The following is a 13701-nucleotide window of genomic DNA, read 5'->3' on the forward strand; positions in this document are numbered from 1 at the left end:
ATACAAAGTAATTGTCTGTTTTTCATCTGCATTACTATTATTATCAATCTTTAATTTAATATTATTTATTGTATCAGTATGCTGCTGCTGGATAATGTGAATTTCCCATTGGGATTAATAAAGTATCTATCTATCTATCTATCTATCTATCTATCTATCTATCTATCTATCTATCTATCTATCTATCTATCTATCTATCTATCGTGAATCCACAGTGGGAATGTGAAAAACAATGATTCTAGAAGTAGTGCACACCATGGCCTCTAGCAACGTCTTGTCCTTTTCAGAAAACTTGCCATACAAAAGTATTATGGAGAAAACTTTTTCCATGATTTACTTGTAGAAAATGGTTATTGCTTCCTGTAACATTCCAGACTTCTTTAATTGTCTAACAAAGAGCAGCCTCTGGTATTGCAGTCCAATGATGTGTGAAGTGGTGGTTCTCAGGTACTTTAAATTCTCCACTTTCTGCACAGCTTTGGCCACTACCATATACAGATGAGATTGATTTTTTGCCTTGCTTAAAGGCCACCACCAGTTTGTTTATTTTCTTGACATTTAATTTCAGATTAGTTTGGTTATGCTCTTTGACTTGTTCTGTTACCTCACTCCTGCGTGTGGACTTGTCATAATTTGTAAGGAGACCCATGAGAGTAATGTTATCAGCAAACATGACCATTCTTACAGAATCAGCATGCAAAATGAAACTGTGTACAATGAATAAAGAAGCACTATAAGACACAAATCAGTGTGGCATGCATACTCAGTGGAAGGGACTTAAAATGTAATTATAATGCAGAAAACATCAGTTTTGAAGTGAGTCTTAAGTGAACTTTACACTGCTCCTGTAATTAAATAACTGTTCATTAGGCATATCAGCTTAATCAAAGTAGATCCAGTTAGAGTTAAATATTGCACAAACACTTATATAAAGATGTAGAGCAGTACATACATATGTCAACACAAAAACATTGTTCAAATGTTCTCAGAACTGCCAACAGTAAATTATACTGCATTTAAAACTAAGAAGAGACAGATACAGTAGATCACATGTCTCATTTAGGTGGATGTTACAGTTGCTAAATTACCCCAATAAATTTAAAGATCATGCCATTTAATGTTGGTAAAGTAGTTTTAAATAAATTAAAATATATCATAATGTTGCAATAAATAATAAAGACAAATTATGTGAAATTACTAATACGGATTTATAAATATGCATACACCTAACTAATATCATGCATAACCATAATTTTATTTTGCTTTTTTCTGTTGCACTAACATATTACTAAATAAAAAAATTTTCCTAGTTATAAGCCAGTAGCAAAATTGAATAATGAAAGTATGAAATGGTCATCTATCCATTTAGAGAACCCACTTTCTTCAAAAGAGGGCTGCAAAGAGCTATTTTTTCTAGTTTTATTCACATCTTTTGGAATCTGAATAAAGCAAGAATTTTCTTTCAATGTTAGTATCAGTTTTCTTCTGGATTCCAAAGATATCCCACCATAATGTAATGTGATGTCAAATTCATCCTTCATGCAAAATTAAAGATATGCTCCCTACATGCTTTACCAAGGAGGATTTCTGTCTTACAGTCATTGTTGCCAGAGAACATATTTTGTGTTTTTCTTCTCCTTTGGGTAATGTCTTCAAAAGATTGTGTATTAATTCTTGTTGATAATCTAAGTTGCAAGTAAGCCTGCCAGTTTCATTCAATTAAAAGTATCACAATTTGTATAACAAAATATAATAGTATCAGACAAAATGATACTAACCAGCCCTGGACAAGATATTAGTTTAGTCAAACTGAATTCAAGTTTTTTTGTGTAGTAATCTTCATTAAGTGCAGGCTCACAGGGCTGTAACAAATGCAATTACAAACTTTACAAATTACTCATTACTTAATGAGAAGTCAAGCAAAATGACACCTTTTATTGGCTAACTAAAAAGATTCTTGCTGTATGGCATCCATAATTGCTAACACGATACAACACCCTACTCATTACATAATGAATACACTTAAAGACACAGATTTGTTTAAACAGACAGGAAAACAAAGCAGTCTGAAATTAATGAATATAAATGGACCCTAAATACATCTATCCATTAATTAAGTTGTTGCAGTACTCACAAACACTGACATGCTTGGACTATTGGGCCATTCAGGAATCTCCATTTTTTTTTAACATAGACATCTTCAGGGATGTGGCAGGAAATCCAGAATATTGGGATAAATGTGGACATGGGAAAAGTGGTAATTAGGTAATTACTGGCATCAAACCTGGGTGCTAGATTTGTGAGCCAGTGTTACTAACCACCATGCACCATGTCTCCCACCTAATTTGTATTGTTTTGTTTTTCTTGGTCATTTTTTATTATGCATTAAATTTAAAAAATCAATGTCTTTTCAAACTCTCTTATGCAGTTCAAGGTTGCTGACAGCCAGAGACTATTTTGACAGCATTGGTTGCAAGGTGGGAACCAACCTTGGATGGGGTGCAATAACCATTGCAAGAAGCACCCTCTCATACATGACTCAATTAAAGTGAACAATTCAGTTTTAAAAAAAAATGGAAAATTACCTTTTAAGCTTGTCTATAAAATGATGTTTGAAGCAAAGTATATAATCCCCATTCCCTCCCCCCACAGTTATCAAATCCTGCCTTCATGCCATAATCCGACTGTTAGGATAATAATAAATACAGTACATCCCTTGACACTGGCTCTGTGAAAACTACTGTGTAACCCCAATGCTAAAAAAATTCTTTCCTTGATGCGAACAATCTAAACAAATTTTGGCCTCTCTCTGTCACTTACCTTTTCTGTCTAAAGTTCTTGAGCATGATGTGGTCTCCCAACTCACTAGTTACTTAACTTCTGTTAAATTTAATCAAACATTTTCAGTCAGGTTTCAGAGCACTGAACAGCTGTGAAACTGCTCTGCTTTTTGTACCTAATAACGTGATTATAGCAGCAGACTTTGGGCAAATCAGCATATTAAATAATGTTAGACCTTAAAACAGCATTTGAAACTGTTAAGCATGATGTTCTACTGTCTATTGCACAGCGTATCTCTGCCACTGCCCTCCAGTGGTTTAACTCATATTTGACTGATAGGCAAGAGTTGTTAGTCTTAGCAACAACAGGTCCAACTTGGCACCAGTCAAACAAGGAGTTCCTCAATGCTCTGTCCTCAGCTCTCTGCTGTTCTGCATCTACATGCTTCCCTTTGCCATATTATTTATAACTTTCAACAGGTGTATCACTTTTATTCGGATGATTCTCAGATCTATTTTAGTGTTAAAAGTGGAAGTTTGTCAGAGATTTCTCTGCTCAAAACTTGCCTCAGTGAAATTAAATCCTGAATGGAACATAACTCTATAAAATGAAATGGCAACAAAGCCAAGGTCATGCTAATTGGCACAACAGTTCAATTTAAGAAACTGAGCACCATTTCAATCACTTTTGGTGGGGAAGTTATCATACCTTCTTCTTCTGTAAGGAATCTTGGTATCATTTTTTATACCTCTGTTTTTAACTCTTCCCAAATAAATCACTTTCTTATTCCACCACCTCAAAATATCCAGTGTTTAGTTATTCCTCTTGTTTTCTGATGCTGAGAAACTTGTCCATGCTTTTATTACATCCTGCATCAACTACTGTAAGTCCCTACTGTGGCAGGTGCCTCTCTTAATCTTTAATCACAGTTCCAATTGGTCCATAACTCGGCTACAAGGGTCCTTACACAGACCTGTAACAGTGGGCACAGCCATTCTGTTCTGTCTTCAATGATTCCCTGTGTTTTATATGATTGAATATAAAATTATATTACTAAACTATAATGCTTTCAATGGCTCTGCACTGTACTACATTACCAACCTCCACTGTCACTATGCTCCTGTGCACCCACTAAGGTCCACCAATCCACTGACAATTTCATTGTGCCCAAAACTAACCTGTGCTCAACAGGTGACAAAGCCTTCAACTCTGTAGCACCCAGACTTTGGAGCAACCGCGCTAAATTAATGAGATCAGCTGACTTAATTCATTCTTTCAAAAAACAACTTAAAACTTATTTGTTTAGGAAGGCATTTAACTTACCCTGAGATAATTTAACTTTGTATCACAAGTTATGTTATTTGTTTGGGGTTTTCTTGTAGCATTTTGTATTTCATTCTGGTTTGTTTTGTCTTATTCTAAGACAAAGCTTTATGTTGCCTGTATTTATTATTTTGTATCTAATGTGTATTTTTTTTTTTGCTTTTTCCCTGTTTTCTACTTTGAATTTATGTGAAATCCTTTGAGGATGGGAAATGGGCTATATAAATAACATTTATTGTTAATAATAATAACAATAATCAATCTTGTTTTTAATTACAACTCTAAATAATTTTTAACATTGCTACACCTTCTGGATAATGAATCATTTCTGTTAACAGCCTATGTGAGTTTTCCTGGCAGGACTTCTCTGCGCTTCCTTGACCCTGCCAATGCGGGTACACAGAAGAGTTCTGAAACCTGACGCCCATATCGGTAAAACCTGTTCCTGTTAAATCCCCGCCTATAAATAAAGTGCTACTCAACTGGAAGAAAACCAGGCGCGCGAGACGAACACTACGTTCCGCGGAGTTCAGGGACGTGACAGAAAAAGCGCCCTTTGGGTAAAAGAGCTCGTCGCCCCCGCGGTCACTCGAGCCGCAGCTGCGCGCAGCTGTTTGTTGTCCACACGGCCTCCACGTGTTTGGCGGCGCGCCACTGTTTATGGCTCCTCCCATCCAGTTGTATAAAGCTGCCTCACCAAGTCCTATTTGCTAGTCGCTCACAGCAGTCTGCAGGCAGAAGTATAGAGAAAAGGTGCGAAGGAGTAAAACGCTTAGTGGCTTTTCAGTTCTGTTTGTGAAACGTAAGTTCAGTAGTTCAATGTAAAGTTTTGCTTGAGCAGTATTGTCAACACTGACGGGTTGAACACATTAGCTGGAAGTGGTGTAAACTTATTGCGTTTAACTTTTTATTTTTTAGGTCTTCGTGGTTTACCTATTGAAGCCAGAATGGCCTCTGTACCCTCTGCGGGATGCCTACTTGCAAGGAATCAATTCTATAGAAGTAGGTTTGTCTTTTAAAAGTTGCTTTGTGTGTGTGTATATATGTGTAATATATAAGTGTATGCTACGAAATAATTTTGATAATTGACGTGCTTGCTTTGCTCGAAGGCTGTGGCAGTTTAATCTCGCTAAATGCAGGCAGCTGTATTAATATTCTTCTGCACAAGAGAAACGATCAGCATGAGGATAGAACAACTTAGTTAATTCTAATGTTCACGTTGGCTGCTTGTTTCATACACTAATTTGCTTATTTATATTTCAGCCCGACATAACTCAACGTCCAGTACATCATCTTCCAGCTCTTCATGCTGTGATCTTCTTGCAGAACATGAAAGGACGCCAGCTCCTCATGGTATGTTTCTTTGGCGGTTAGAGGGGTTTTTTTTTGTTTGTTTTAATTGCCTTTATTATTCACGAATGGGCGCGATTTGAAAGTGCATTTTTGCCTAGCCTTGATTTTAAGGAATATTTCTTGCTTCATGACTACTGTAAATGAAAGTAACTGGCTGTATTGGAATATATTAACTTTTCTGTAAATCCAACTTCCAAAGAAATGAAGGCTGATTTTACTGTTGTGGTTGTATTAGTCCCAAAAGTAAATAGTGTTCAATCTGTATTTGAAATTTTAGAACTTAATTTGCAGTAATACTACATTATCTGACTACACAAATTAGGGATTATGGGGATTCTTTCCCCTCTTTGAAATCTTTCATTAGAATCTGATTGTACACAATATATTAGTGTTCCTTTTTTTTAATTAAATCTGCTTCTTGAAAGGGGAGTTGTTTTGAAACTTTGTATTTCTCATGTCTATAACATTCCCTATTCAGGTATTCATATCCCATTTGAAAAATGCTGGTGGCTGAAAAATTTTCTTCATTGTGAAAATCCCCAACCAGCCCATCCAGAAATATCTTCTAATAGGTAGGCTTCTTGCACACTCACCCTAAACCCTGTTCTTTCCTTATAAACATTACCTTTTCTTCTAAAGGTATAAATTTATAATGTCTGATGTCCCTTAGTACACTTTTAACAAAACAATTTCTTTATTTTCACAGTGGCTCAAGTTAATACATGCTAAAAGGATGTTTCTACTGCACTAATTCCTTATACTCGCCTGGAATCATGTTGGTGCTTTTTTTTTTTTTTTTTGAGATGGACAGTTCCAAAAAAGCACAAAACTTGCCAAATTTTATGACTGTCTCTGCTTATAACATGTTTCTAGTAGAGTTTGTATAGTATTTTGTATCTTCAGATGGTTAATGCAGTTTTGCTTTGGTACTGACAAACTGAATTTCTTAAATACATGTACACTTTTTGCTTTGTAGCAAAAAACTACTGTAGGAAAATGCAGACAACAGCAATATAGTTCTATGTACTGTACTGCAAAATGTAGCTGTTTTTATGTATTCATTGAAACACTTGATTTGATTAATAGTCTCTTAAATTGGATGTAAACTGGATGATTACACAAGTTTGTTTTGTATGTATTTTTATAATTAAACTTTTATAATAAAATGCTCTGTTTATGGTGTATTCTTTAAGACTAGATCTGCCTTTTGAATTCCTTATACGGCATGTTTCTTGGACAACTATTTAATCTGACCATTTTCCTATAATTGAGCATGGGGGGAAAGTGTAATATAAATGCATTATTATCCCATACGTAGCTGTATTAAAAGGGTGGAAAATTATCACCCATTGTTGCATGTGGTGTGGTGTTTTTTTTTTTGGTCAAATGTCTCTGTCTTGTTATGTGTGGGTTATTTTATTTATCGTGTTTTAAATTGGGAATGCTAGTTGCAACAAATGCCTTGATAAAGAACCACAAAGACAAGTTCCAAAAAAGTGCTGCAGTGTTGTTTGATCACCAAAGACTACTAAGATATCTTGGGCTCGTGGACACTAAAACTACCCACCTCCTTTAGTCTTAAAGGGTAGAACGTTTTGAGGAGGGTGCTTCAGGTTTTCTCAGGTATGTGGCACTGCAAGTATCAGTTAAGATTCTTGAACAATGCTTTGTGATCTATATTCACAGATGTTGTATGACCCTCCCAATGCATTTGCTATCCACTGCTTTCAGCTCCTTGTAGATGGGTAATACCATGAGTTTGTACCATTATTTTACTGAAGTGCCTATTCTTATATTACCTTAGAATCTTAATTACACACTGTCACATTGCTTATCCATATTTGCCTTGTGATCTGATTCATATTTTAGTTGCCCTCTAAATTTATCCATGTACTATCAATAATGTTTAATCTAGTTTGACATTGCAAGAGCAAATGCCTATCCTCTCAGCATCATATTTGCAATGTACCCATCCATTATTTAACTTGAGTAATCCATTTCAGGTTCATAGGGGCCAGTTTCACTTGTTCATGTTTTTGCGTTGTTTCATATCTGGTGTTTTAGCAGAAGATGTGTATGAAGGAATCACTGCACAGGGAGTTTTACCTGCTCTCTCATTTGAATTGCATGTAGTTTGTGGAAAATTATAATTCAATGGTTTATGCTTTAATATCTTTTTGTATGGGTTTTTTTTTTTTTTTTAGTATTGACACATAGATTTGGATAAAGGTTTTTTTTTTTTGTTTTTTTTTGCAAGATGCCTCGTGCTGTAAAACCTGCCTATTGCAGTGTTTCCCAACTTTTTTCCCTGTAGTGGCATATTTTTTGTAGCCAAAATCATCCCAAGGCACACAAGATCAGCGTTCGCAGACACAGCACTTCGTTAGGACTTTCGTGGCATCTCCAAGCTGCTTTACCCTTTTGCCCACCGCTCTCTGCCTCAGTGGCAACTTGTATGCTTACTATCCACCAGCCCAGTCAGGCTCACTGGCAACCACACATCCAGGACAGATGGATCCTATCAGTCAGGAGACACATTCAAAGTTCTCTAACATGGTGATCGTGGAGCTGCTTTCATGCCAGCTTCTCCAGGTAGTCCTACCCTCCTCAGACAGGTCTTGACCACCTGCAGAGCTTGTTCCTCTCGGGTTCAGACCCAAGTGAGCTACACTATTATTGCCACAGCATGGCACACGTGGGTAGCTCTCACAGTGCGCCACTGTGCCACGGCACACTAGTCTAGATAACTGCAGCTTCTTTCATGCCACTTGCATATTTCAAAAAATATGTTTTAGGTCTTGTACCTTTCATCGTTGTCCCCAATGATTCGATACCAACACTTTGAAACAGCAAACAGGGAAAGTAAAAAAAGGCATTATTTACACCACATCCTGTTAGCCAACTGTGTTTTTCATAACAAGAGCGAGAAAGTGTCCGTGTGTAGACTTTAGGTCTAACAGCCTGGAGTCCCTGACTATAGAAATAAAGAAACCCTACAAAATGTCTCATTCATTTCTGCCAAAAAAAAGTTAATTAATTGATTGATTTACATTGATTAATCAACTCCTGTTTCCCAAAGAAGACCGCTTAAAGAAGTACAGTGGACACAAAACCATCTTTTATCTTGTTTGATTGATTCTTTATATATTAATTCACTCCAACCAACACCAACTTTGCATATACCCACAAACAATAAAAATTATCAGGACACAGTATGCAATATGACATTTCTCCAATGTTATCTTTAATTAGTTGTGTTAGTGAATTAAAGGAGTGGATGGATGAGAACTACCTATCTTTTAACACCGATAAAACAAAACTGTTAATTATTGGACAGAATGATGCTGATCACAACAATATTTTGTCATCATTTAACTCAGTTAGAATCACCATTAATTTTACTGAATCAGCCCGCAATCTAGGAGTTATCTTTGACTCTAGCATGTCATTTAAAGCGCATATTACAAAGTTGTCCAAATCATGTTTCGTCCATCTTAAAAATGTTGGGAAATTAGGCACTTTCTAAATAAACAGTATTCTGAGAAATTAATTCATGCATTTATTTCTAGTAGGATTGACTACTGCAATGCGGTGTTCACTGGATGTTCAAATTGTTCTTTATACAGCCTCCAGTTAATCCAGAATGCTGCTGCAAGAATTATTACAAGAACAAGAAAATACGAACACATAACTCCAGTTCTTAAGTCCTTAAACTGGCTCCTGGTTAAGTTTAGGGCAGATTTCAAAATCCTCCTTTTAACATATAAAGCCTTAAATGGCCAAGGTCTGGCTTACTTGTCTGAACTTATCATGTCTTACAAAGCTGAGCATACATTAAGATCTCAGGATGACGGTCTGCTTACGATTCCAAGAGTTAATAAAATAACAGTGGGAGGTTGAGCCTTTACTTACAGGGCCCCTAAACTGTGGAATGGTCTGCCTGCTACTATAAGAGATGCCCCTTCGGTCTCAGCTTTCAAATTCGGCTGAAGACTCACTGCTTCAGTTTAGCATATCCTGACTAGAGCTGCTGATTAACTGTACAGACTGCATTTCAATTGTTAGTTATTAAGATTAAAACATAAGTAACACGATAGTTATAATTTGTCACTAACCCTCACCTATTCTCACCTGTTTCTCTTCTCGGTACTCAAATGTGGCACTTGGTGCCACTGTCCTCCTGCCAAGTTGTTTCGCCTGCCTAATGTAAAGTCATCCCTGATGGAGGATCTCAGGAATTGTGGGGTAGAGGGGTCCTTTCATCGGATTGGCTGGCCCAGCATTGTCTCAGCTGTGGAATGACCAATTCGGGGGAGGCAGCTTGATGGCTGAGGTCTCCAGGACTCTAAACAAATCCAAATCATTTTAAGGGATATCATCTACTGTTAAATTCTGCTCCGTACTTGTAATATTTTTATTTTTTACTGTATTGAGGATTACTTCTGTTCTGTGTATTGTATTGTATTGACCCCCTTCTTTTTGACACCCACTGCACGCCCAACCTACCTGGAAAGGGGTCTCTTTTTGAACTGGCTTTCTCAATGTTTCTTCCATTTTTTCCTTACTAGGGTTTTTTTGGGAGTTTTTCCCTGTCTTCTTAGAGAGTCAAGGATGTGGGGCTGTCAAGAGGCAGGGCCTGTTAAAGCCCATTGCGGTACTCCTTGTGTGATTTTGGGCTATACAAAAAAATATTTTATTGTATTTGTATGTTAATATATTAAAACAATCTGTCTGGCTTCTCATACTAGAACTATTGTTCTTATGTAAATGCTGTGTATATGGACTTGAGAAAATTCCATCAAGTAAGGAACTCCATCACCAACATTTTCATTCAATTTTTCATGGTAAACACTGCAGTAACAACAATGCAGAGATGGGTTATCCTTCCCCACCCCCCATCCCCAGCAATTTCCTTCAACCCATCTTGGAGAATACCCAGATGCTCCAAGGACAATTGAAAGATATAATACTTCCAGCAGGGCGGCACGGTGGCGCAGTGGGTAGCGCTGCTGCCTCGCAGTTGGGAGATCTGGGGACCTGGGTTCGATTCCCGGGTCCTCCCTGCGTGGAGTTTGCATGTTCTCCCCGTGTCTGCGTGGGTTTCCTCCGGGCGCTCCGGTTTCCTCCCACAGTCCAAAGACGTGCAGGTTAGGTGGATTGGCAATTCTAAATTGGCCCTAGGGTGTGCTTGGTGTGTGGGTGTGTTTGTGTGTGTCCTGCGGTGGGTTGGCACCCTGCCCAGGATGGTTTCCTGCCTTGTGCCCTGTGTTGGCTGGGATTGGCTCCAGCAGACCCCCGTGACCCTGTTCGGATTCAGCGGGTTGGAAAATGGATGGATGGATGGAATACTTCCTGAGTTTTCTCTCAGTGGGTCATGTCTTGTACACCTCCCACCTCACTTGGCTGATCCAGAGAAGCAAAAGTTCATGGAGAAACTCTGCGCAGGAAACTTAAACTTAAACTGCTGCTGGAGTATGTGAATTTCCCCTTGGGATTAATAAAGTATCTATCTATCTATCTATCTATCTATCTATCTATCTATCTATCTATCTATCTATCTATCTATCTATCTATCTTATCTATCTATCTATCTATCTGTTTTAGCCTCTTGTACTTTAGATCTCATTTTTTTCAGTCATTTTCCAGAACTCTTAACAATAGATGTGCATGGTAATGTAGACTGACTTTGTAAATATTCTATGCAGCTCCTGCTTCACCACCAATATTCATAAAACTGCTTCTGCTGCACCAATTTGTTGGTCAATCTCACATTCACGTCTGCCAAATAGTCCTCCACCTTGGACAGCTACTCACCCCTTATTTGCAGGAAACAAGCCACTCTTTTAAGATCAGAGCCAATCATATCACAATTAACTGTAAGACAGCCACTGCCCACTGGATATCTTATGAGGCCATGAGAACATCACCACCATACATCAGAGTCACAAACCCTGGCACACTGGATATACTCCCAACATCAGTTGTGTCTTGATATCTTATCCATGAAACTCCCGAACCGTGGAGAAGAACAGACACATCTTTGGCAGAGCCCAGTGTCCATATTAAATGGTCTTGATTTAACAGCAAATATTTTAACTTAGCTTTTGCTAGAAAGATACAAGGTGTGAACAGCATGCAGCAGTAGCTCCAAAAAGATACCCTTGAAGCAAATGCACAAGATACCAAATCCACAAAGCACAAATAAACAGGAATTGAAAATTCCTGTGACACCTAAAATATCTGTGCATTTTTAAATCCTGTACAAATATAGTTGGCCTCCACTGTTAGACAACCAGGTCAAAATCCAACTTACTCTTCAAGAACCTGTGGTTTAAAACAGTGGAATGTCTACATTCTAACACCCTAGCATTGGCTTTCCGTGGGAGGCTGAGGAATGAGATCTCTCATTATTTGAAACACATCCACTTAGTCTGGGAACCACCCATCCAGTCTGACACCGTTCCTAGCTTTCATGCTAGGTTAAAGAAAAATACTCCAAACATGCTGAATGCTTTCACATATGTGGTTGAAGCTCACTACGATAATCTCAGCATTGACTAATGCTGCTGACACTACCTCCTAATTTTATAATATTAGTGGGACTTAGGGTTCTACTTGTTCCAAACAAATTAGAAAGCAATATGGCAAAATTGATTAAAGCTTTTCAAAGGCTTTTCCAAGAGTTACCTTGTGCCCAGCACAGACTCCTTCTTCTTTACATTATGGGGGTGGGGGCAAGATGAATAGAAGCATTCAATAAATTTATTGAACATTATCCAAATGTCTTAATTTGTCCTACAATGGGTCTGGAGAGAATTCAGGATGATGAATTTTATTTGACACCTCAGTCGGCAAATATGTTATTGAATGGATGGATGAAGAAACGGAATAGTAATTATTAGATTTCTATGCCCTACCCCAAACACAAACCCTTATCTTAAAGTCAATAACCAGGGGCCCTAATGTTAATGGCTTTCTTTTGGGGCCCTGATGGTAAAAATTTACTTCAGGGTTCTTATGTTAACCCTAGTATTAATTTTATGATTTTTTTATCCCTAATTGTAAAATATGTATAACCCTAGGAATCCTTACAATAGTGTTTTTTAGTAAATTTCTTAAATATAAATATTTATTAAAAGATATAGATAAAGGGTATTTTATCTGTAATACAAAGATTCATCAGTAGGGGGCGTTCTTTTTGAAATTTTACATTATAGGTCTTTTTAATGTAGGTTTTTTAGCCATTTTTAAGTACAGTAATCCCTCCTCCATCGCGGGAGTTGCGTTCCAGAGCCACCCGCGAAATAAGAAAATCCGCAAAGTAGAAACCATATGTTTATATGGTTATTTTTATATTGTCATGCTTGGGTCACAGATTTGCGCAGAAACACAGGAGGTTGTAGAGAGACAGGAACATTATTCAAACACTGCAAACAAACATTTGTCTCTTTTTCAAAAGTTTAAACTGTGCTCCATGACAAGACAGAGATGACAGTTCTGTCTCAAAATTAAAAGAATGCAAACATATCTTCCTCTTCAAAGGAGTGCGTGTCAGGAGCACAGAATGTCACATAGACAGAGAAAACAATCTCTAGCAAACAAATCAATAGGGCTGTTTGGCTTTTAAGTATGCGAAGCACCGCGGCACAAAGCTGTTGAAGGCGGCAGCTCACACCCCCTCCGTCAGGAGCAGGGAGAGAGAGAGAGATAGAGATAGAGAGAGAGAGAGAGAGAGAGAGACAGAGTTTGTTTTTCAGTCAAAAATCAATACGTGCCCTTCGAGCTTTTAAGTATGCGAAGCACCGTGCAGCATGTTGCTTCAGGAAGCAGCTTGCACAGAAGGTAGTAACGTGAAGATAATCTTTCAGCATTTTTAGACGAGCGTCCATATCGTCTAGGTGTGCGAACAGCCCCCCTGCTCAATCCCTATACGTCAGGATCAGAGAAAGTCAGCGCAAGAGAGAGAGAAGAGTAAGCAATCTAGCTTCTCAGCCATCTGCCAATAGCGTCCCTTGTATGAAATCAACTGGGCAAACCAACTGAGGAAGCATGTACCAGAAATTAAAAGACCCATTGTCCGCAGAAATCCGCGAACCAGCAAAAAATCCGCGATATATATTTAAATATGCTTACATATAAAATCCGCGATGGAGTGAAGCCACGAAAGGCGAAGCGCGATATAGCGAGGGATCACTGTACATTTAAAATATTTATTTATTTATTGATTAGAAACACATTAAGGGA

At 37.8% G+C, this 13701-nt stretch overlaps 1 protein-coding gene across 1 annotated transcript; it reads left to right on the forward strand.

Annotated features, from left to right (window-relative positions):
* The first annotated feature begins 4648 nt into the window (after positions 1-4648).
* LOC114653282 (pancreatic progenitor cell differentiation and proliferation factor-like protein) lies at positions 4649-6623 on the forward strand. The gene is made up of 5 exons (XM_028803504.2): positions 4649-4906; positions 5023-5106; positions 5368-5457; positions 5936-6029; positions 6164-6623. Exons 2-5 carry the CDS (start codon positions 5052-5054, stop codon positions 6174-6176), a joined length of 252 nt encoding a protein of 83 aa, XP_028659337.1. The 5' UTR covers positions 4649-4906; positions 5023-5051; the 3' UTR covers positions 6177-6623.
* The last annotated feature ends 7078 nt before the right edge of the window (positions 6624-13701 follow it).

The sequence above is a fragment of the Erpetoichthys calabaricus genome, chromosome 6, assembly GCF_900747795.2.
Source record: "Erpetoichthys calabaricus chromosome 6, fErpCal1.3, whole genome shotgun sequence".
Taxonomy (NCBI): domain Eukaryota; kingdom Metazoa; phylum Chordata; class Cladistia; order Polypteriformes; family Polypteridae; genus Erpetoichthys; species Erpetoichthys calabaricus.